The sequence below is a fragment of the Eulemur rufifrons genome, chromosome 2, assembly GCF_041146395.1.
Source record: "Eulemur rufifrons isolate Redbay chromosome 2, OSU_ERuf_1, whole genome shotgun sequence".
Taxonomy (NCBI): Eukaryota; Metazoa; Chordata; class Mammalia; order Primates; family Lemuridae; genus Eulemur; species Eulemur rufifrons.
In genome coordinates, this window is record NC_090984.1 from 50,103,992 (window position 1) to 50,129,645 (window position 25,654).

General features: G+C 38.7%; 1 protein-coding gene across 1 annotated transcript in view; it reads left to right on the top strand.

Moving 5' to 3' along the window:
• Nucleotides 1-681: 681 nt before the first annotated feature.
• INO80 (INO80 complex ATPase subunit) overlaps nucleotides 682-25,654 on the top strand; it is a 120,666-nt gene continuing 95,693 nt past the window's right edge. The window contains exons 1-5 of the mRNA XM_069484573.1: nucleotides 682-989; nucleotides 20,843-21,028; nucleotides 21,282-21,451; nucleotides 21,543-21,610; nucleotides 24,052-24,210. Coding sequence (XP_069340674.1) covers nucleotides 20,886-21,028; nucleotides 21,282-21,451; nucleotides 21,543-21,610; nucleotides 24,052-24,210 — 540 coding nt within the window. The 5' untranslated portion in view covers nucleotides 682-989; nucleotides 20,843-20,885. The remainder of the gene's footprint in view (nucleotides 990-20,842; nucleotides 21,029-21,281; nucleotides 21,452-21,542; nucleotides 21,611-24,051; nucleotides 24,211-25,654) is intronic.

Genomic DNA, 25,654 nt, shown 5'->3' on the forward strand with positions numbered 1-25,654 from the left:
GACGGGGCTCAAAATTTAGTGGCGAGACGCCTCTGAGCCCGCCGGCAAATAAACCTTGATTCTCCGACTCTCCGTGTGCCACTCGGTTTGTCCTCGGGACCACTCGCTGTAACACTTACTGTAACAATAGGAATGGTACTAAAACACCAGGCATTTCCCTGATAATCTGCTACCCCGTCTGGAGGGGCCAGAAACTGAGAATAAAAAATTAGCTTCGAGTCGTTCCTTCCCCTCAAGTGATCTTATCAGTGTTTGGTAACACTTTTCTACCTCCAGCCTGCAGCGACGAAGGTTCCCAGGATCCCCAGCGGTTTCGATTGACGTTACTTCCGGGGAAAGTAACCTTTCTTCGGCGGTTGTAGGCCTGGAGACTCTCGCGACATTTGCTCCCGCGAGATCTGCTGGCTCACTCTAGCGATGACATCCTCCTCCTCCTCCCCACCGCCTTTCGGCAATCTTCGCCAGTCCCAGCCCCGACCAATCTGCACTCAGATGGCATGGATCAGAGTCTCCCCCCGAACCCCGGTCGGCGCGGGGCGTCAGGCAGCAGCGGCGGGGTACGAGTTGCACGAGGCCGACGGCAGCGGCACTGCGGGCGGCCACGGGCTGGTGACGAGCAGTGAGTGTGGGCGGGGCGGGGGTAGGCCAGCCGAGTAGCTGTTCGATTGTTCTGGCCTGGCTATGGCGCCTCTCCTCCCCCCCGCCATGGCTCCCCGTGTCCCTGCTCCGCTCCTCTCAGTGAGTGAAAGTGGCCGCCGCCGCCGCCGGCCCAGCGCCCGCAGCCGCTTCAGCGCCGCCGCCATCTTGGGGTCCCAGGAGCCGCCGAGGGAGCGAGCTAGGAGCGTCCACGCCCAACGCAGTCACGGTCCCACGGCCTCAAACAGCGAACCGCGGCTCCACAGTCGGCGGGGCGACCCCCCCCTCCGGACCCCGCCCGCACCCCGCCCCCCCTCCGCCGCCGTCGCGGCGGCGGGGCCCGGCGGCCCGAGGTGAGGCGATTAGACGTGGGCGGGCGAACGGAGGGGGGGGTCGTGTAGGCCCCGTTGCGCCCCTCTCTGCGGGCGATGACTGGGCCGCGTCTTAAAGGGGCAGTCGCCCCCGGCCCTTGGATTTGTTCGGGTTAGTATGGAGGATGGGTGTGGACACTCCCCACAGGGTTGGGACCTTAGGGATCTGGGGCGCTTCCTTCCCCTCTCATATCTCTGGACGTCTGGGGTCACGGCGGTGACCTTAGCTACCTGAGGAAGCCCGTGGGGCGCCCACACGTGGGGTGTGTGTTAGACCAGGTGCACGTGGGACTCGATGGGGCGGTGTCGGGCTAACACGTGTGTGGGTTTGGGGGTGGGGAGGGGCAGGGCGGGGGCTGGTTGGCCTGGAGTGGGAACTCAGTGAGGGTTATACCTGTCATTTTAAACAAATGAGATTTAAAGGCTTGTAAGTGTCAATTTGTGGGGAGCAAGTTGGGATAGGGTTGAATGGTGCACGCTGCTGGTTGGTGTTGGGGGGGGGTAGGCCAACACGTGCATAGATTTAAGAGTGTGTAGGTGACATCTTTTCTGGTTTTTTAGGGCGTCTAGGCAAGTGTCATCCCATTTTGACATTCCTTCTTGAGCTTGCTGGTGAAAAGTACTACTTCCGTAATCACTGAGGATGGAAGCCCCCTACAGTTTAGGAGTGATAGAGCCTAAGAAGGCACTTACTATTCTAGTTAACAGCCAACTGTGCCTGGAATTCTTTGATTCACACACTGTCTCTTGTTTCATGTTCTTGTACTAGTTGGGAGTGGGGGAGGGAATTTGGAGGTTGACCTCGCTAACATCACAGGTTAGTTTTCCAGTGACTTTCATGATTTCCTTTCCCAACAAAATTTTCATTGTGGTTTTTCAGTGGCAGCTTTTCTTTTTTTTTAAATTTAAATAACAGCTTTATTGAGATATGATTCATGTACCGAAAAATTTAGCTTCTTAAAGTGTATAATTCAGTGATTTTTTTTTTTTTTTAGTATATTCATTGAGTTGTACAGCTATTACCACTATTTAATTCATCACCACAAGAAGAAGCTCTAGAAGCCACTTAGCAGTCACTCCTCTTTCCACTCTCCCCACCTCTGGTAACCACTAATGTATTTTCTGTCACTGTAGATTTGACTATTCTGGATATTTCCATTTTTTTATAGACAGTATGTGTCTTGTGTCTGGCTTCTTTCACTTAATATGTTTTCAAGGGTCATCTGTGTTGTAGCAAGTATCAGAATTTTATTCCTGTTTAATGCCAAATAATATTCCATTCTGGTTCTGTTTTATGCTTGAAATTTCCAAGTTCCTCTTCTTAGAAAGCAGCAATTTAGGATTATTATATGTGGTAACAGTTGTATACCTTCTAGATTTTAAAATTAATTTTGTTTTTAAGGTATTAAATTCCATTGTTTTAGTTTACTTTGTTCTTTTCCTCTACATTTTGATTCAGAAGAATGCAAGTCAAAATTTTTTAATGATGGTTTTTAATGACAGGGTCTTGCTCTGTGGCCTGGGCTAGAGTGCAGTGGTGTCATCACAGCTCACTGCAACCTCAAATTCCTGGGCTCCAGCGATCCTCCTTCCTCAGCTTCCTGAGTAGCTGGGACTACAGGTGTGTGCCACCGTGCCCAGCTAATTTAAAAAAAATTTTTGTAGAGATGTCGTCTTGCTGTATTGCCCAGGCTGGTCTTGAAGTCCTGGGCTTAAGCGATCTTCCTGTCTCAGGCTCCCAAATTGCTAGGATTACAGGTGTGAGCCACCACACCTGCCCCAAATTAATTTTTTTTTTTTTTTTTTTTGAGACAGAGTCTCACTCTGTTGCCCGGGCTAGAGTGAGTGCCGTGGCGTCAGTCTAGCTCACAGCAACCTCAAACTCCTGGGCTTAAGCGATCCTACTGCCTCAGCCTCCCGAGTAACTGGGACTACAGGCATGTGTCACCATGCCCGGCTAATTTTTTGTATATATATATATTTTAGTTGTCCATATAATTTCTTTCTATTTTTAGTAGAGACGGGGTCTCACTCTTGCTCAGGCTGGTCTCGAACTCCTGACCTCGAGCGATCCACCCGCCTCGGCCTCCCAGAGTGCTAGGATTACAGGCGTGAGCCACCGCGCCCGGCCCCCAAATTAATTTTTGAAAGTCTGCATCTTTTGATAGAAAGTAACTGTAGAGAGCAGAAAAGTGATTAGAAAATTTAGGGAGTAATAATATTTTGAGTACGTCAAGGTGGAAATATTAAATCAAAGGATCAAATCATAAGCTATAGTATTATAATTTCACTTAATGAAAGTTTGTCATAGTATTAGCAAGAAAAGGCATCATAACAGCTTTGACTGCTAGTTTCTTGTGTAGACACAGGTATAGGGAAGGAATAATAGACACCTTTTCTGACCACAAGAAGATAAAAACTGGCTTGGAGATTTAACGTGTCAACATAGAAATTCACACAAAATATAAATGCTAGGATGCTGTGGACTTTTGAGTGCACAGAATGGGAATAGGGCTAATAGGAAATTGTGTTTGTAGGAAAATAGTTGTTGATAAGTTTAGGAAAATAGTTGTTGATAAGTTTTGTTTTGTTTTGGTTTTTTTGAGACAGAGTCTCGCTCTGTCACCCTGGGTAGAGTGCAGTGTCGTCATCATAGCTCACTGCAACCTCAAACTCCTGGGCTTAGGCGGTCCTCTTGCCTCAGCCTCCCAGAGTGCTAGGATTACCTGCATGAGCCACCTCGGCTGACCAAGTTGATAAGTTTTAAAATTGGATCTTAAGCATCAGAATTTTGATATGGTAGGCTGTAGTATGCAGAGGATCAGAAGAGCGTAGGCACTAATATTGGTTAAACATCTCTTAATGAGCCAGTAACTATGGAGGTACCTTATAATTTTGATCCCCACAAATCCCTCTGGTAGATATTCTCATTTTTGCGGATGAGAAAATTGAAACCCAGTGAAATCACAAAGCCAGTAAATGAGAGACCCATTATTCTCTTGTTATAGTCCTTCTGCCTTCCCAAATATTCTAAAATTAATAAGATTCTTTATGTACATTAAGTCAGAAATTCAGTTATAGAAACATTAGATTCACTTGCTAATCATGATACAGTAGGTTTACTTAGGGTTGAAAAGTTGGTCACAAAGTACCTTGAGGGAGATTTCCTTATGTGTTAGGTCAGAAATAGATCAGTAATAGTTAATATAGTTGAAAAATGAGATACAAAAAAATCACTGTGACTAAATGCTATCCATATTTTTAACTGACTAGAGGCAAATGGGTTAATTGTGTGACGTGCCTTTTTTTTTTTTTTTTTTATATTTGAGACAGAATCTTGCTCTTTTGTCTGGGCTAGAGTGCAGCGGTGTTACCATAGCTTATTGCAACCTCCGACTCCTGGGCTCAAGCAGTTCTCCTGCCTCAAATAGCTGGGACTACAGGTGTGTGACACCAAGCCCAGCCAATTTTTTTTGTTTGTTTTTTTGTAGAGAGAAGGTCACTCTCTAAGCTCAGGCTGGTATTGCACTCCCAGCTGTAAGCAGTCCTCCCACCTTGGCCTCCCCAGGATTACAAGCGTGAGACACTTCCGCCTAGTCAACATGCCTTCATATAAACCTTCACTACCAAGGTTTGACCACCTGTGTGATGTCTCTAGAGCAGGGTTCTTATATTTATATGTGCCTGGGACTAATGAAGTCTAATGAAGCCTGTCAGCGCCTCAGATTATGACTTTTAAATGTATAAAATATAGTTCCTGTATTTAAAAACAATTTGTGATGTAAGAAATTTGCTTTTTATTATTTAATTAAATAACTAGTGATAGTCTTGCTAAGATTGCTGTATATGCTGCCTACATTCATAATTATTATTTAATTATAAGTACATAATTATAATTTCAATTATAAATTAGTGAAAATAAGGTGTAAATTTTTTTTCATCCAAGTTCATAGACCTTAGTTTAAGAACCCCTGTCCCAGAGAGTCCTGGTTACATAGCTAAGTTATTTCATGTGGGCTAAACTGGTGGTTTCCGTACAAGAAATAGGATTGTTGACTTTTAAGTTCTTGTTCACAAGAACATGAACATGACTTTTTATAAGATGAGCCATTAATACTTTAAGGAGGAACCTGGTAGTATAGAAAGGGCATTGGTTTTGGGCTTAAAAAGTCTTCGGTTTGATTCCTACCTACTTGGTAAGTTATTGAACTTTTTTGAGTTTCAGTTCTTTAAACCAGAGATCGTAATTTCTGCTTGTGTGATTAAATGACATGTTAACAAAAACACTCAACATACCAATGAATGTTAGTGTCTTTTCTTCTTTGAAGAAATAAATATGCCAAAGACTATGATATACATTTAGTTTTGATTTGGAAGAGCGGAAATAATTTATGTAATTGGAAGGAACAACATATATGGACATAAAGTTTTCTCAGTCATTCAAGTATAGAATACACCTTTTTAGGAATGCTACTAAGAGTACTATTTCTTGTAAAAGAACAAATAATGTGCCTCTGGGTTTGCATACAACAGCTCTTCTGGTAAGAAGTTAGTAGCTATGTAGGATAAAGTGTGGTTAAATCTTTCATATCTGTGTGCATGAACAGAAAAATGGCTAGTGAACATCAATATGGTAAAAAGCTTGGTAGGCCAAGTGATCAGTTTATATCCCTGAGAATGTTGCCTAAATATGTTGCCAGAAGGGCCAATAAAATGTTAGTTATTCCCTAGAAGGGTATGAAAAATAAATTTAAAAATGGACTGTATTATCTTAGTAAGAAAAATCTCAAAACATCCACTCAGACTATTGAATGGAGATTCCAATTATTGTACCTCAAGAAAGAGCAAATTGAGCAACAGTGAAGTTTCCAGAAAGTGTTAGTAAAAATGATGAAGGCAGTGGTGAGGCTTTCATATGAAGATAAAGAGGGCTGGGTACAGTGGCTCGTGCCAGTAGTCCCAGCTATTTGGGAGGCTGAGGCCGGGGGATCACTTGAGCCTAGGAGTTCAAGGTTATAGTGAGTTGTGATGGGTGGTTACTGCACTCCAGCCTGGGCAACAGAGTGAGACTCTGTCTCTTAAAAAAATAAATAAATAAATAAATAAGACTCCAGAATGAGATAGACTGTGAATTGTATTGAGTTAGGGAAGAAACATGAACAATAATCCGGGAAAATTAGAACTAGCTTGAAAAATGAATATTGCTTGACAGGACCTGAATAATGAATGTTTTGTTTTCAAAACTCCTTAGTGCAGAAGGTGGTTAAGGCTCAAGAACAGAGACCAGACACAATTTAAAGATTATAAAGCCAGAGACTTTTGTGATCCAACCCTTCTTCAGTTCTGGTCAGTAAACCATTTATTGATACTTGTACCTAGTGGTTTATGAAACTTCTTATTCCATTCATATATGTGGTCAATAAATATTTATTGAACATCTAGTAAATGCTTTTCTTCTTTTTTTTAAGAAGGGATTAGGTCTGTCTCTGTTGCCCAGACCGTGTGCAGTGACGTGGTCACAGCTCACCGCAAGCTTGAACTGGTGAGCTTAAGTGATCCTCCTGCCTCAGCCTTCCAAGTAGCTGGGACTTCAGGTGTGCGCCACCTTACCTGACTAATTAATGACTAATTTTTCTTATTTTTTAGAGATGAGGTCTTGCTATGTTGCCCAGGCTCGTCTTGAACTCCTGGGCTCAAGTGATCCTCCCACCTTGGCCTCCCAAAGTGCTGAGATTACAGGTGTGAGCCACTGTGCCTGGCCAGTGAATACTTCTTGATCCAACCATAAACCATTTCTTTTCTTTCTTTTTTTTTTTTTTGAGACAGAGTCTCGCTTTGTTGCCCTGGCTAGAGTGAGTGCCATGGCATCAATCTAGCTCACAGCAACCTCAAACTCCTGGGCTTAAGCGATCCCACTGCCTCAGCCTCCCAAGTAGCTGGGACTACAGGCATGCGCTACCATGCCCGGCTAATTTTTTCTATATATATTTTAGTTGGCCAGATAATTTCTATTTTTAGTAGAGAATGGGGTCTTGCTCTTGCTCAGGCTGGTCTTGAACTCCTGAGCTCCAGCGATCCACCCGCCTCGGCCTCGCAGAGTGCTAGGATTACAGGCGTGAGCTACCGCGCCCAGCCTCATAAACCATTTCTTGAGCATCTGCCATGTTCAAGGGACTGTATGAGTCTGTGGGGCATACAAGGGAATCAATCCAGTTTACATATGTGTAGAGAGTTCAGAGTGACTCTACAAAGGTAAACACACTATTAGGCAAACTCTTAAGTGCCATGGAGAAGTATTAACCTAAATGTTTCTCTTGAGGTGCAGATAGATATGAATTACCAGTACTTAGTTTTTTGTTTGTTTTTAAATCATATTGAGACATTCTTTTCATTTTTTAAAGGCCCTAAACTGCCTTTTTAATAAGCAACACTCTAGTGGCAGTGTAGGATAGCTGAATTTCTTCTAGATTCAGATGATCTGGGTTGGGTTTTTTTTTTTTTTTTTTACTATAGATACAGATCTTAGAGACTGAGAAGGTTTGAGTTTTAGCTCTCCCTCTTAACTTTGTGGCCTCTGGAAAACTATTTAAGCCTCAGTTTCTTCATCTGTTAAGTTAGAATAGTAGTCCCTACATCATAGAGGATAATCGTGAAAAGTAAATGAGTACATAGAAAATGCCTGGAATATTACCTGGCACATAGTGCTTTCAACAAGTGTTAAATCAATTTAACCTAGAGTTTTAGTTTAAACTATTGAGATCAGAACCTTTTTACTGTGAGTAGAAAATCTCTAATATCTTTCTTTAGATAAGGCGAGGAAAAACACATCAATAAAAAACTAATTATATTGCATTAACCTTTGTATTTATATAATGAATGCCAATAGATGTTAATAGAAATACTTAAGATTATAACTCAAAGAGGCAGTGTTTTACAATATTAAGCTTTTTAGTTCAGGTTTTAAAATATTTCTGTCCAGGATGTCATTCTGATGTTAGTAATAATTTGCCGTTTTAGAGTCACTCTTAGAATATAATAGGAGGTCAAGCTTTTCTGTAAAAGGTCAGATAGTAATGTCTTAGGCTTCATAGACCATGCCTTCTCTGTTGCAGCAGTTCAACTCTGACATTGTAGTATGAAAAGCCATAGTCAATATGTAAGTGAATGAGTGGGACTATATTCCAATAAAATTTATAAGCACTACAATTTTAATTTTATATTTTCATGCCACAATTTTTTTGTTTTTGTTTTCCAGCCACTTAAAAATGTAAAAACCATTCTTAGCTTACCCTTTACAAAAATGGCCAGCAGGCTAGATTTGGGTTATAGGCTGTATTGGACCAGCCCCTGGCCCAATCTATCTTTGAAATGGGGATAATTATACTATCTACTTCATAGAGTTGTTAGAAATAAATCAGATAATCCGTGTGAAGTGCTTAACACCATTCCTGACACATAGTGTTTAGTAAATGCTATATATTATTATCATCTAATTTAACCCCCAATTTTACATTGAGGTTTTTGGGACCCTGAGAGGATAACTGTTAGTCCTAAAGTCTGTCTGTGGCTTGTCAATGGATTAAATCCACAGCTCTTGACTTACCAGCTTACCTTACCATGCTGCTTCCATCAAGGATTGTAGTACTGTTTAATTCAGTTAAAATTACTGCTTGCTAAAAAGTGTTCTATTTGATACTGTAATGATGGATTCATGATATTATGCATTTGTCAAAATCCATAACATGTAGAACTTTACAGCATAAAGTATAAACTTTTTTTTTTTTTTGGGACAGGGTCTTGCCGTGTAGTCTGGGCTAGAGTTCAGTGGCATCATCATACCTCACTGCAACCTCAAACTCCAAGAGACAATACTCTTGCCTCAGCCTCCTGAATAGCTGGGACTACAGGTGTTCACGACCACACCCAACTTACTTTTTTTTCTATTTTTTTTGTAGAGACAGGGTCTTGCTGTGTTGCTCAGGCTGGTGTCAAACTCCTAGCCTAAAGCAGTCTTCTCACCTCAGCCTCCCCAAGTGCTAGGAGTACAGCTGTGAGCCACCTCACCTGGCCTTGCCAAGAGTAAACTTTTAATGTGTACAAATGTATTTATTCATTTTTTTTAAAGCCAGTCAAATTTAGCAGTGGGGAGGTGGAATACCAATTTTAGTGACACTAATGTTAAGTTCTGATAACCCACTACCATTGGACCAGCCTGATGTGTGCATATTTAAAAAATCATTTAGGAGGTCAAAGGATTTCAGGAACAAATGCAGACTGTGACAAAAGAATCTAACTGTATTATACCCTAAGGGAAGAGGGGAGGAAAATGCTGACTTAAGTAACCTTGGAAATGAGTAGAATCTGTGAGACAGAAGGAACTGCATATAAGCACTTTACTCTAGTTGATAAAGATATGTCCCATAGGGGTACAGGTTAACATTTCTGATACTTAAATGCATGTATACTGCAATTGAACAATTAAGTAAATGGATGGCAGGAGATAGGCTTCTCGCCGTTGGAGTGGGAATTTACAGATAAGAGCAGGAGGCTAGAATGATTCATGTAATACTGTAGAGTTGGAGATATTAGTAAGGACCCATGTTTACGTGTAGAAATATTTGTAGATATATGTCCATACTTGAGTTAATAAACACACATATATGAACATGTTTTGTCAGCTGAGAAAGTTACAAGAAACAACACCCAGGAGCATACCTGGTGCCCAGATCTTAAGTTTCTAATACCATTCTCCAATAAAAGGAACTAGGGCTCCTTGAAGAAATGGCTGATACTAGGATTGGGGCAAGAAATATATGTATAAGATGAGCCTTGAGCATCTTGTAGTGCCAGAAAGTAAGGAAGTGCTAAACGATAATAGGTAGCAACAACAACCCCACATTAATGGGGCTATGTCAAAGGAGCACGGGAGGCCAGGTATGGTGGCTCACGCCTGTAATCCTGGCACTCTGGGAGGCCGAGGTGGGAGGATCGCTCAAGGTCAGGAGTTCGAGACCAGCCTGAGCAAGAGCGAGACCCCGTCTCTACTAAAAATAGAAAGAACTTAGCTGGACAACTAAAAATATACATATAGAAAAAATTAGCTGGGCATGGTGGCACATGCCTGTAGTCCCAGCTACTCTGGAGGCTGAGGCAGAAGGATTGCTTGAGCCCAGGAGTTTGAGGTTGCTGTGAGCTAGGCTGGCGCCACAGCACTCTAGCCCGGGCAACAGAGCCAGACTCTGTCTCAAAAAAAAAAAAAAAAAAAAAGGGAGCATGGGAACCCTCTGAAAGAGCTCCCAAATGGCCAAAGCTGGAACAATTTTGAGTAGTGAAAGAAGTATTGGACTATAACCCATAGTATAAAATAAATATATGAATCTATATTGATATAGACAAATGACTGAATAGTTTAAAGTACTGCTTGAATTACTCCAGTGGCATGGTTTCATGTCCTGGGAGCCTCTGATTTCCTGGAGGTACTTCAGACGATATTGGAGTAGTTAATCTTGTGGGGCTTTGGAGTCGGACTACTTGGATTCCCATCCTGCCCGCTCTGGCCGTGTACCTTGGGCAGATTATTTAAGCTCAGTTTCTTTATCTGTAAAATGGTGGTTGTAATCATATCTATCTCATATAAGGCTTAAATGAGTTAATGTGTATATAAAATGCACATGCATATAAAATGTTTGGCACATACCTCTCAGTAGAATGTGTTACAAGTAGCCTCCTTATTACAGTAGTATTTGATAAAATAAAAATTTTGGACCCTGCTTGTAATTCTTTGTAATGGAAGCCTCCCCCCTCCCCCCAGCCAACTTCTTGTATAGGGGAAAAAATGTAACATTAATTTAACAAATGTTTGTTGACCACCTAGTTTAATGTAAACTTACCTCCTTGTTCAGATCGTTAGACCATGTAGTGAAAAGAATGGAAATAACTGTATTTGCTATTAATATAATAATCACAGGTCTAAGTGGCTGAAATATCTAGAGATTGAAAAGCAGGATCCAATTAGTGTACGATTCAACTCATGCTTATTTACAGATGGTTTGTCTCTGGGATGAATTACCTGAATTTAGATTTTCAGTCTTCCTTTGGAGAACACAATTCTACCCAGCTTCTCTGTTACCACCCACATCAGTTAAGTGTGTCCATTCCCAAATTGAAAACTGACATTTAGTATACTAATAAATATAAAATCAAATTTTAGAATATCAGTTGCTTTTCCATGTCTCTTACTTTATATTCTCAATAATAACCTCTCACTATCACTTGTGTAATAATGGAGGGTTGACTGTATTGAACTGATAACTAAATTTCCCCGGTACTTTGTGTGGGATCTCTACATCTCACAAGTGACTACCAAGTAAGCTAATGTTATCTTTCCTTTGCTGAGGAATGAACTGAGCTGCTCAAAAATTTCTAAGCTTTGAATTCAGTCCTTTAAATTATCTACCCCCCAACCCCCACACCTGAAAATAAACAAATAAATTATCTCTCCTACAGAAGCATATTTTTCTCAGCTATCTCATTCCCTGAATAAGGTAAGTGATTTCATGGACGTAGTTGTCAAAGTTGTTGAAGTCACTGATTCTTCAGTGAGAGGGATCTTTTTGTTTTTAAATTTTTAATTGAATAAATTGTTATGCATGTTGGGTGCCTTTTGTCAGAAGACTTATGAAATAAGCCTAGGGGCTACCAATGTAGCCTAACTTTTTAAAAAATTTCCATGTGAAAGGTCTACCGGCTAGATCAAGAAACATTCCCCCTGCTTTTGGACTTCTTGATTTAGTAATATTTAGACCCTAAATACCTCATAAATAAGTATTAAACTTGTTTGACTGAATGTTCTGTCTATGGTGTATACTACAGAACTCCTCTTAGGCAGTTGTGCAAATAAGGCAATTTCTCTTATTATTCTGATGGTTTTTTTCCTCATCTGGAGATATTGTTTTAGGAAGTTGAAATGATTCTTTCCTAGAAGAAAGCAAATGCATTGCTACTGATTTTGTTTTCCTTGGTAATATGTTTCATTTGGGGGAACAATATTCAAATTTCATTAAGGAAGAAAAATAGGGAAGGGAAAAAATATGTGAGCACTTCTTAATTTCTCATGATATACTTAGGTGGGCCTAAGTATTTTTCCTTTGCTATTTTAGAAATTTATGGAAGGGCCATCTTTTTTTTTTTTTAGCCAGGAGTTCTTCGTTCCTTTTAAAATGCAGGTATTATTTTTATCCCCAGCACTTTGTGCTCTGGGTAAACCCTAGGCTTGTTAGATTGCTAGACTATTTCCATGCTTGTCTAGTGATCCCTTTGGTTGAGCAGGCTGTTTCTGACCTCCATGTTCTACTGTGGAGTGGAGGGGTCTGTCTGCCTCCATTCCTTGAGGGCAAGGTCTTTTGCGGCTTGTGTTTGGTTCAATGTCTGATACATGGTAATCTCTTAGTAAATATGAGCTTTGTGATTTTATTTACCTCTTATTTATTATGGGTAGGGTGACCAAATTATCTACCTGAATTATTCAAACCTGTGTACTTTCAAAAATGAAAGGCGGCCAGATGTGGAGGCTCAGGCCTGTAATTCCAGCACTTTGGGAGGCCAAGCCGGAGGATCACTTGAAGCCAGGAGTTCAAGACCAGCCTGAACAATAAGAGACCTCATCTCTACAAAAATATTTTCTTTTTTTTTTTTTTTTAGACGGAGTCCCGCTCTGTTCTGTTGCCTGGGCTAGAGTACCATGGCATCAGCCTAGCTTGCAGCAACCTCAAACTCCTGGGCTCTAGCAATCCTCCTGCCTCAGCCTCCCAAGTAGCTGGGACTACAGACACACACTGCCATTCCCGGCTAATTTTTTCTCTTTTTAGTACAAATAGGGTCTCGCTCTTGCTGAGGCTGGTCTCGAACTCCTGAGCTCAAGTGATCTTCCTGCCTTGGCCTCCCAGAGTGCTAGGATTACAGGTGTGAGCCACTGCACCCAGCCAAAAAATTATTTTCTTTTTATGGTTAGTGTTTTTTGTGTTCAAAGCAAATTTTACCTACCCCAGGTCACAAAGATATGGTCTTATATTTTTCTTAGAAGCTGTATCATTTTAGCTTTACATTTAAGTCTATGATTCGTCTCTAATTTCATTTTTATATATGTTATGATGTAAGTGTTTGAGGTTCTTTTTTCCCCTGTACGAATCTCCAGTTGTTCTAGCACCATTTGTTGAAAAAAATTTTTCTTCCTTGTTGGATTGTTTTAGTGCCTTTGTCAATAATTAATATGACCATCTAAGTGTAGGTTTCTTTCTGGACTCTGTTCTGTACCATTGGTCTATTTGTCTGTCTTCATATCAATACAATATCATCTTGATTAATGTGACTTACAGTAAGTCTTGAAATCAGATAGTGTAAACTCCAACTTTGTTCTTTTTTTTCAAACTTGTTTTGATTATTCTACATTCTTTGCATTTCCATATAAATTTTAAACTCAACTTGTCAGTTTCTTTAAAACCCTTGATTTTGATTGGAAATATGTTGAATCTATAGATGAATTAAGGGAGAATTGATATCTAACAATATTCCAATCCAAGAACATGTATTAGTAATACATACATTAATATATCTATATTATAGATATAATTCCTTTGTCAGATAGATTAATAAAGGACTCCTGTAACTCAGTAAGAGTACAATTTTTAAAGAAGTGTTCAAAAAGCTTCAACAGACATTTCACAAAGTAGGTTATACAGATAACCCAAAGCATATGAAAAGTTCTCAACTTTATCAATTATCAAGGGTGTACAAATTAAAATCAAAATGATAGACCACTACCTACCAACATAGTAGAATGGATAAAAAAAGTTTTTTTTCCTTTTTTTTTTTTTTTTTTTTGAGACAGGGTCTTGCTGTGTTGCCTGGGCTAGGGTGCAGTGGTATGATCATAGCTCACAGCAACCTCAAACTCCTGGCTCAAGCAATCCTCTTGCCTCACCCTTCCAAGTAGCTGGGACTACAGGCACGTGCCACCATGCCTGGCTAATTTTTCTGTGTTTTGTAGAGATGGGGTCTTGCTCTTACTCAGGCTGGTCTTGAACTCCTGGCCTCAAGCAGTCCACCTTCCTTGGCTTTCCAGAGTGCTAAGGTTATAGGTGTGAGCCGCCACATCCAGCCACAAATATTTTTTTGAGATGGAGTCTTGCTATGTTGCTCCGGCCATTCTCAAATTCTGGATTCAAGCTATTGTTCTGCCTCAGTCTCCCTGGTAGCTGGGACTACAGGCGTGCCACTGCACCTGGCTAATTTAAAAATTTCTTATTATTACTGTATTTTTTTTAGAGATAGCATCTCTCTGTGTGGCCCAGGCTGGTCTCAAACTCCTGACCTCAGGGGATCTTCCACCTCAGCCTCCCAAATAGCTGGGATTACAGATGGCCAGAATTAAAAATTATAACACCAAGAGTTGACAAAGATGGGAAACAAGTAGAACTCTTACACATTCTTCGTGGTAATGTAAAATGATAGGACCATTTTGGAAAATTGGTGATTTTTTTTTTTTTTTTTTGAGATAGGGTCTCACTCTATACCTGGGCTACAGTGCAGTGGCGTTATCATTGCTCACTGCAACCTCAAACTCCTGAATTCAAGCAATCCTCCTGCATCAGCCTCCCTAGTAGCTGGGACTACAGGCATGTGCCAACAGACTACCTAATTTTTCTATTTTTTTGTAGACGGTGTCTCACTCTTGCTCAGGCTGGTCTCGAACTCCTGGCCTCAAGCGATCCTCCCATCTTGGCCTCCCAAAGTGCTGGGATTATGGGCATGAGCCACTGCTCCCAGCCTAATGGGTGGTTTCTTACAAAGTTAAACACATACCTGCCTGTGACCCAGCAACCATTCCCAGAAATTTACCCAGAGAGAAATGAAAACCCAAATATCCATCAATATATAAGTAGATGAACAAATTGTGTTTTGGTTCACCACCAAAAAGGAGTGAATTAGTAATACATATACCAACAGGTATGAATCTCAAAAACATGCTGGAAAAAAGAGTACATAAATTATGATTCCCTTTATTTAAATTTCTAGAGCATACGAAATTAATGTGTTGTGATAGAAATCAGAATTCTAGCCCAGGCAAAAGAGAGAGACCCTGTCTCAAAAATAAATAAGTAAATAAATAAATAAATAAATATTCTGGATATTATTTCTTTATCAGATATATGATTTTGTAGATATATTCTTACATTCATCAGTTGCTTTATGATATCATTTATGGCACTAAAGTTTATTTAATAAAGTCCCATTTATTTTTCCTTTTGTTGATTTCGCTGTTAGTTTAATATCTAAGAATTACCTTTCCAAGGTCATGAAGATTTATCCCTATGTTTTCTTCTAAGTGTTTTATAGTTTAGCTATTAAATTAATTTCTGTGATCTCTTTTAATTTTTGTGTATGGTATAAGGAAGGGTATCAGTTTCATTTTTTTGCATGTGACCATCCGGTTGGCACAGCACCATTTTTTGACAAACTTTTCTTTTCCCATTGATTAATTTTTGACACCCTTGTTGAAAATCAATAGACTCTATATAAGGGTTTATTTCAGGACTCTGATTCTGTTCCATTCTCTATAACTAGGCTTATGCCAGTACCACACTGCAGTAGCAGCTATGTAGTAAATTTTGTGATTGAGAAGTGTAAGTCCTCCAACTTGTTCTTTCTCAAAGATTGTTTTGGCTACCCCGAGTCCCTTGCATTTCCATATGAATTTTAGGATCAGCTTGTCTATTTCTGCAAAAAAGACAAGCTTAGATTTTGATAAGCATTACATTGAATCTGTATATATTGCTATCTTAACAATATTAAATCATTCAACACATGAATATGAATGACTTTCTGTTTATTTATTTCTTTTAAAATTTCAACGATGTCTTGCTGCTTTCAGTGTATGTCTTGCATCTCTTTGGTTAAATTTATTTCTACACGTTTTGTTCTTTTTGATGCTATTATAATTGGAACTTTCTTAATTTCATTTTCAGGTGATTCACTGCTAGTGTATAGAAATATAATATTTGTATATTGATCTTGTACCTTGCAAGATTGCTGAGTTTATTAGTTCTGATCAGATTTTAGTGGATTCCTTAGATACATCTGCATATAAGGTATCATCTATAAATAAAGTTTTCCTTCTTTCTCTCTAGTCTAAGTGTCATTTATTTCATTTCCTTTCCTAATTGCCCTGGCTAGAATAGAAGTGGTGGTGAAAGTGGACATACTTGTTTTGTGTCTGATTGAGTCTTTTGCCACAGGTATGATGTTAACCACGGGTTTTTCATAGATTTTCTTTTATTGAGTTGAGGAAATTCCCTTCTATTCTTAGTTTATTCAGTGTTTTTATATTGAAATTATGTTGGATTTTGTCAAATCATTTTTCTGTGTCTATTGAAATGATCATATGGGTTTTGTCATTTATTCTATCAATGTGATGTAGCACATTGATTGGTTTTGGGGTGTTATACCAACCTTGCATACACTAATGGTGTGTAATCCTTTTTATATGTGGCTGGATTCAGTTTACTAGGATTTTGTGGAGGATTTTTGTTTCTATTGTAAGTGATATCAATTTTCTTGTGATATCTTTACTTGGTTTTAGAATCAGGGTAGTATTGACCTTATGGGATAAGTTGGCAGGTGTTATTTCCTATTCTGTTTTTTTGAAGTTTGTGAAGGATTGGTATTAGTTCTATTTTAAATGTTTGGTAGATGTCACTAGTGGAGCCATTTGGCCTTTGCTTTCCTTTGTGGGAAGTTAGAAGCATTACTTTTTTTTTTTTTTTTTTTTTGAGGCAGAATCTCACTCTGTCACCCAGGCTGGAGTGCAGTGGTATCATCATAGCTCACTGCATTGTCAAACTCCTGTGCTCAAGTGATCCTCCTGCCTCAGCCTCCCAAGTAACTGGGACTACAGGTGTGAGGAGCTGTGCCTAACCTCCCCCTTTTTATTAATAAATGTTAAAAAAAACCAGACTCAAAACTGTTTGCTAGACTGGGCTGCCATTTGAACAGTGCTGCTTAGCTCATTTTCCTCCAGAGATAATGTGGCTTTCTCTCCAAGTAGATATTGTTATTAGACTCTTCATTTGGAGGAAGGTGTAAATCCTCCCTCAGGTAGGAATTGGTGATTTGGGACCCTTATCTCACCATATATAAAAATCAACTCAAAATGGGTGAAAAACTTAAATGTAAGACTTGAAACCATGAAACTATTAGAAGAAAACGTAGGGGAAATGATTCAGGACATTTGTCCAGGCAAAGATTTTATGGATAAAACTTCAAAAGCACAGGCAGCAAAACCAAAAATAGACAAATGGCACTATATTAAACAAGAAAGCCTTGCACACAGCAAAGGACAAACAGTCAACAGGGTAAAGAGACAACCTGTTGAGTGGGAGAAAATATTTGCAAATGATTCATCTGATAAGGGACTAATAGGAACTCAAATAATCCAACAGCAAAAACCCCCAAATAATCCAATGAAAAATGGGCAAAGCATCTGAATAGCCATTTCTCAAAAGAATGCATACAAATGGCCAAGATGTATATGAAAAAATGCTCAACATCACTAATCATCAGGGAAATGCAAATCAAAACCACCCATAATGAGGTATCATCTCACCCCAGTTAGAATTGCTATCATCAAAAAGTCAAAAAAATAGGCCCGGCGCAGTGGCTCATGCCTGTAATCCCAGCACTCTGGGAGGCCGAGGCAGGAGGATTGCTTTAGCTCAGGAATCGGAGACCAGCCTGAGCAAGATTGAAACCCCATCTGTACTAAAAGTAGAAAAATCAGCTGGGCGTGGTGGTGTGCACCTGTGATCCCATCTACTTGGGAGGCTGAGGCAGGAGGATCCCTTGAGCCCAGGACTTTGAGGTTGCTATGAGCTAGGCTGACACCACTGCACTTTAGCCCAGGTGACTGAGGGAGTCTCCGTCTCAAAAAAAAGAAGACCAAATTAAAAAGTCTGAAAATAACAAATGGAGGCAAGCATGTGGAGCATCCTTATACACTGTTTGTAGGAATTTAAATGTCCATCAACAGATGAATGGATAAAGAAAATATGGTCTGTATACATAATGGAATACTATTCAGCCATGAGAAAGAATGAAATCCTGTCATTTGCATCAACATGGATGTGCCTGGAGGACATTATGTTAAGTGAAATAAGTCAGACACAGAAAGGTGTATATACCCCATGTGCTCACTCATATGCTTGAGCTAAAAATTGAGTTTTCCTAGAAGTAGAAAGTAGAATTCTGGTTATTAGATTCCAGGAAGGGTGTAGGGGGAAGGGAGGACAGGGAGAGATTGGTTAGTGGGTACAAAATTATAGCTAGATGGAAGGAATACGTTCTAGTATTCTGTAACACTGAAGGTAAATACAGTTAACAAGAAGAGAAGAGAGGATTTTGAATGTTCATGACACAAAGAAATGATAAATGTTAAGGGTGATGGATAGGCTAATTATCCTGATCTGATCATTGTACATGTATCGAAATATTACTCTTTTTCATAAATATGTACAGTTATGTGTCAACTAAAAAAAAAAAGGAAAAAAGAATTGGTGGTTGGTGGAGGTGCACTTCAGGTTCTTATCTAGAATAGAAGTATAATAAAACCTTGATCTTACCTGCCCAATATTTAATAGCTTGTCTGAGGTACAGTTTTTTTTTATTTTATTTCATTTTATTTATTTATTTTGAGATGAGGCCTCGCTATATTGCCCAGGTTGGTCTTGAATTCTTTGGCTCAAGGGATTCTCCTGGCTTGGTCTCCTGAGTATGAGAGACAGTTTTTATAGAAGATTTCCAGAAGGACAGTTAGTTCTTGAATTCTCTTGCCCTTGTTCACAAAGGTGGTTATGAATGATTGGACCCATTCTGCTACTTTTGAATCTTTTGGTTGGTTTTATTTAAATTTTTGTTTCCAAATCACGTATCCAGTGGAGCTGGAGGCCTGTGGTCATTAAACTACAGATTATATAGAATGTAACATTAGAACGAGAGTTTTGTAGCCTTGACATTTAAGACTGTGCATAAAAAAGGAAGTTAATGTAGTCCTTTGTAAAATATCGGAAGTAAATAGATTCATGAGATATGTACTCCTTCCTCAAATAGTTTATAGTTCAGTAAGAGTAATAAAGCATGCATGTAAACAGTAAATTCAGATCATGAACAAGTGACAAATTTTTGTTGGACAGTCCTCATTTAACTAAGACGTGCTTGTGGTTAAATGAATGTGATCAATTTTTTGAATTTTTTTTTTTTTTTTTTTTTGAGACAGAGTCTCACTCTGTTGCCTGGGCTAGAGTGAGTGCCGTGGCGTCAGCCTAGCTCAGAGCAACCTCAAACTCCTGGGCTCAAGCGATCCTCCTGCCTCAGCCTCCCGAGTAGCTGGGACTACAGGCATGCACCACTATGCCCGGCTAATTTTTTCTATATATATTTTTAACTGTCCATATCATTTCTTTCTATTTTTAGTAGAGATGGGGTCTCGCTCTTGCTCAGGCTGGTCTCGAACTCCTGAGCTCAAACGATCCGCCCACCTCGGCCTCCCAGAGTGCTAGGATTACAGGTGTGAGCCACCGCGCCTGGCCAATTTTTTGAATTTTGATAGTAATTTTTTTTTAACCTAAGATTTGCACATCCTGTTGATACTAATTCTAATTCAGTAAATGTTATCACTGCTTTCCCCTTCTAAAGATATGATTGGATTTAATTAGTAATGTTCAACTTTTCACAAAGATGTTAAATTGCCATCTCATAACAAATTGAAGATTGGTTTTATATTTAGACTTATATAACTGGTTATGTGAATATATTTAAATACTAGGGAAATCCCTTCACTGTCTCAGACTCACTGGTGTTTTAATTTGTGTTCATTAGCCTGTTAAAAGCGAGGGCTAGAGATAAGGTAGCAATGTTTACTTTATATTTTTGGTCTTCATTATGCCAATCTAATTCTTTGTGTCTACTAAAATGTTGCCTCTTATTTATTGAAAGGTGTTTTAGTGTGGTTTATGTTTATCATCAAATAAAGAATGTTTAACACTGCTCACATTTTATAGACAATCTATAAGGTTAAATGCTTTTAAAAGTCAATATGACAAGCAATAGCAAATTAAACTTTTGAATTCTTTACTAACTCAAATTCAGTTATAATTTAGGATTGTCTTTAAATAGCTGTTCAAAAACACATAAAACTGTAGAACTGCTGTGTATGTGTGATTGGTAAGGGTGCTTTTACTAGCTCATTAGAATGATTAAAGTAGAGGAGATATACAGAAATTTAAAAATTATGTGTGATCATAACTTAAGATAGTTTTTAAAAAATAATTTACGGATTATTGTGTACTCAGTGTATGTCGGATGGTGGGCTAATTGCTCTAAGTTTTCTAAGTATTTAATCCTGACTTAACCCTTTAAGTCTTTGAAGATTGCTTGTGGTATGGATTTGGATAGTTGTTTGTTCATAGTTGTGAGTAAATGTTAATTGTGAGAAGAAAGGAAAGTGGGTGTACATTTTAAGGTACAGTTTCAAATAAAATGTATGAATTTTCATTGTGACATATGGCACTATTTCTGTATTTTGATGTTCTTCCCGTCCTTCTTCATTTGTGTTAGGAGGCAGTGCCTAACAAGGGCTTTATCATGCTCTTTCCACAGACTACTATCTTTTCAGTGTCTTGTGTTCTAGAAGGTCTGATTTCACTTTCAGAACAAGTAGGCAAGAAAAAGGGAGAATGTATTCTCTTGTAGCACTTCATCTTTAACTACTTATGTCCATTCTGCAGCTGTGCAGTCGGAAGCCCTTGTGCATGAAGACAGATTTGTTCTATGGCCTCGGAGTTGGGTGCCGGGGACGATGGCGGCTGCACTGAGCTGGCAAAGCCCCTCTATCTTCAGTACCTGGAGAGGGCCCTCCGGTTGGACCATTTCTTGCGACAAACATCAGCCATCTTCAACAGGAATATTTCTAGGTGTGTTATGCTATCTTTGCAGTATAATATTTAACCACATTTCTGATTTCCATCATCCTTATAGATTTTTGGAGTAAAGTATTTTAGGATTTTTGTTATGTTTGGTATATTCTTTTTCCTTCTTTCAAATAAAACATACTCAACTTATTTAAAGGATCTATTTCTGCTGTAAAATGTCCAGTTCTTCTATCTTAAATTAGAATATTTTTATGGGTCAGCTGTGATTGTGGATTCATCATTCTTCAATTTATAGTGATGACAGTGAAGATGGACTGGATGACAGCAATCCCTTATTGCCCCAGTCTGGGGATCCCTTAATACAAGTTAAGGAAGAACCTCCAAATTCATTGCTTGGTGAAACTTCTGGAGCAGGCAATTCTGGAATGTTAAACACATATTCACTGAATGGAGTTCTACAGTCAGGTCAGTGTCATATGACACCCCTCTTTGGACTATCAGTTGTCTTGGAACGGTCATCCTTTAATTTTTTTATTGTTTATGTTTATTTATACAGAATCAAAATCTGACAAGGGGAATTTATATAACTTCTCTAAGTTGAAGAAAAGCAGAAAGTGGCTAAAGGTAAGGGATACTGCAGAATGTAATTCAAATAATTTACTAACATTATTAATAGACGGGAAAAGTATCAGTCATTTTTGCACATGGACAGATGTTTTTCCAGATGTTAGTCTCTTATAGTGGATATGGTTTTGTGAAGAGATGATAGAGAAAATCTGGAAGAGTCAATGAAGTCATTTTAGCAAACATTTATTGAGTATAGGTGGAGTGTTCCTTAACCCGAAATGCTTGGGACCAGAAATGTTTTAGATTTTTTTTGGATTTTGGAATATTTGCAATACATGATTAGATATCTTGGAGGTGGGACCCAAGTCTGTAAACATGAATATTATTTATGTTTCATATATACCTTACACACATAGCCTGAAGGTAATTTTATTTTTCCCTTGGGAACGCTGAATAAACTCTGTTGTGCACCAGTGTTTTGACTATGACCTATCACATGAGGTTAGGTGTGGAGTCTTGCACTTGTGGTATCATGTTGGCACTCAGAAAGTTTTAGATTTTGAGGCATTTCAGAATTTCAGAATAGAAATGGACAACCTGTTATAAGCCCCTGTGGGGAAAGGGATTTAAAAAATTGATCCTTACCCTCTTGGGCTCACATTGTAATCAGGATAATTGATCTGTCTTCCATCAGTGTTAGAGTGCATCCATGTGCCAGGTACTGTGGTAGATGGGCAAGTTTCCTGCCCTGTGGAGCTTATATTCTAAAGGAGGGAGGCAGTGAGTAAGCCTATAAACAAATAAAGACAGCTTCTTTAAAGAGGTAACATTTCAACTGATTTATGAATGATCAGAGAGAACCATGTTAAGGTCTAAGGTAATAGCATTTTAATCAACAGGAACAACTGTCCTTAGGAAAGAAGCAATTTATTATGTTTAGGGGAGAAGGAGGTCTATATGGCTGGAGCACAGTGAATGAGGAGGATGGTAGAAGATAGAGAGTATGATCACATATGGCCTTGTATACCAAAACTGAGGAATTTGTATTTTACTCTAAGTTACAGTTGTAAGCCGTTGGAATGTTTACAAGCAGAGGAGTGGTATAATCTCGTTTATACTCTTTAAGATTATTGTCAGTGGCCAAACTGAAATGAGGATAGTATTTCTTCTGTTGAAACTAATTATTTCTCTATTTTATACTTTTTCTGTGAAAAATTCAAAACAATTTAAAACCTTCATTGTCATCGCTAGGCCCTTTAAAAGGCTCATGTGTAAAAGGTCTGATTTGTTCCATATCAGTAAGACTTTAGATTGTTGGGTATGTAGAAATTGTTATGCTTAGCTATCTGATTTTGAAAAATTGAGTTATACTTCACTTGCCATAAAATTCACCTTTTTAAAGTATACAATTTAGTGGTTTTTAAATATATTCACAAAATTGTACAGCCATTACCACAATCTAATTTTAGAACATTTTTAACACCCTAAAATGAATCCTGTATCCATTAGTAGTCACTCCTCATTCTCTACTTTCCTCAGCCATTGTCAACCACTAATCTGCTTTTTGTCTCTATTGATGTGCCTATATTGAACATTTCATATAAATTAAATCATGTAATACGTGGCCTTTTGTGACTGGCTTCTTTTCACTGAGCAGAATGTTTTCAAGATTCTTCATGTTGTAGTCCCCATTAGTGCTTCATTCCTTTTTATGGCTGAATAATATTAATATCTTATTGTCTGGATATACCATATTTTGTTTATCTATTCGTCAATTAGTGGGTATTTGGGTTGTTTCTCATTTTTTAGCCTTAATAGCTTGCTTTCTATATTCCTTCATACGCTATAGGTAGTTTTTTTGTTTTGTTTTGATTTTTTGCCTTGGTATTTGACATTTAATTAGAGTATCTTATATATAGCGTAAGTACTTAGAGCAATTTAGCATTTTTGCTGTTTATAGCATATCTCATACTTTGTTGCACTTTAATTTGTGCTTACTAGATTTAATTAAGATCGTTATGTTTTTCAGTTGAATTGATAAGGTGTATAACAAGGGAAATTGAGGATGGGTGCGGTGGCTCACACTTGTAATCCTAGCACTCTGGGAGGCCAAGGTGGGAGGATCGCATGAGCTCAGGATTTCGAGATCGGCCAGAGCAAGAGTGAGACCCCCATCTCTACTAAAAATAGAAAAATTAGCCGGGCGTTGTGTTGAGCACCTGTATAGTTCCACCAACTTGGAAGGCTGAGGCAGGAGGATCGCTTGAGCCCAGGAGACTGAGGTTGCTGAGAGCTAGGCTGATGCCATGGTTCTAGCTCAGGCAACAGAGTGAGACTCTGTCTAAAAAAACAAACAAACAAAAAAAAACCAAGGGAAATTGGAATGACTGTCCTAGCTGTTTTTGTTGTTCTTTTGGGATCTGGAAAAAAAAAATGCTTGGATTATAAACAGAGTGCTTCACAGCAAAAGTTATATTACTATTTTTGCCCTTTTTCAGAGCATTCTGCTAAGTGATGAGTCTAGTGAGGCAGATTCTCAGAGTGAAGACGATGATGATGAAGAAGAACTCAATCTCAGCAGAGAAGAACTTCACAACATGCTTAGACTACACAAATATAAGAAACTTCACCAAAATAAATATAGTAAAGACAAAGAGGTGAGAGTTTCAGGAGAAACAGGCCTTCACACTGGGTACTCACTCTCTGGTTTATAGTCATTAAGGGATGCATCATTTTAACTGTATATTTAGTTAGTGGTGGTTGTTAATAGTTTCATTGAGATATAATTCACATAACTGAGATCATAGAGAGATACAATTTACCTTTTAAAGTATGCAGTTCACTGATTTTTAGTATATTCTTGGAGCTGTATTGCTATCATCACTGTCTAATTCCAGAACACATCACCCTATAAAAAAACCCTCTGTACCCCTTAGCTGGTGCCCCTCATTTTCTTCATCCCACTTAGCACCAGGCAGCCACCAGTCAACCCTCTGTTTCTAGAAATGTGCCCATTCTGGACATTTTATACAAACAGTACAACATGTGATTCTTTATGTCTGGTTTCTCTTGGTGTAATGTTTTCAAGGTTCATCCATGTTGTAGCATGTATTAGTAGTCCATTCCTTTTTATTGCCAAATATTCTATTGTGTTTGTACCATATTTTGTTTATACATTGTTTAGTTGATGAACTTTTGAGTATCACAAATAATACTACTATGAAAATTTGTGTAGAAGTTTTGTGTGGACCTATGTTTTCATTTCGCTTGCTAATATACTTAGCAGAGGAATTGCTGGGTCATATGATAATTTCATGCTTAATCTTTTGAGGAACTGCCAGAATGTTTTACGTTGTAACGATTGCTTCTTAATGCAAAATTCCCTTTCTTCACACACTAACATTAAAACTATGATAGTTTTAAGTGACAACTATTTGAACACTGTCACCAGAGCCTTCTGAATTTTTCCACTAGTATTGCACATTGTACACAATGGTCAACAGCATATTTGAAGACCTAATAATTTTCCAGCTATTACTTTACTTCCAAAGTTAGTTCAGGGAGCTTTGAATAATAAGCTGAAGCTTATCACCGTATGGAAGTGATAAACAAAATATCTGACCATTTTGATTCAGGCAGAATTCCTTCCTAAAGGTCAGTGCTAAGGCACTTGGTGATCCAAATATTTGCTTGTTTTTTAACTTGAAGTAAAACATCCATAGAGGAGAGTTCACAGACATTAAATATTTAACTTGATGAATGTTCATTTAATTTTGACCTTTGACACAGGACCTAGTACTAGTACTCCATGTTGCTCTTTCATCTTAGTTTCAGTCCTTGAACAATTCATTTGGTTATCATCCAGGAAAGAGATTCAACAATGGAGTACCTAATTTTAATTTATATTCATATTTATGCATTAATAATAAGTCAGACAAAATTAATGAGAGATTTAGGGGTTAATTTAAGTGAAGTGCTTGCATGGATTTGCCACTTCTTGGATGAGTAAAATTATTCATATGTTAGAATTCTGGCAATGTAGGCACTATCCATAATAATAACAGACTCTCTTAGTGGGAAATGAGGAGAGAAGAGACTTGA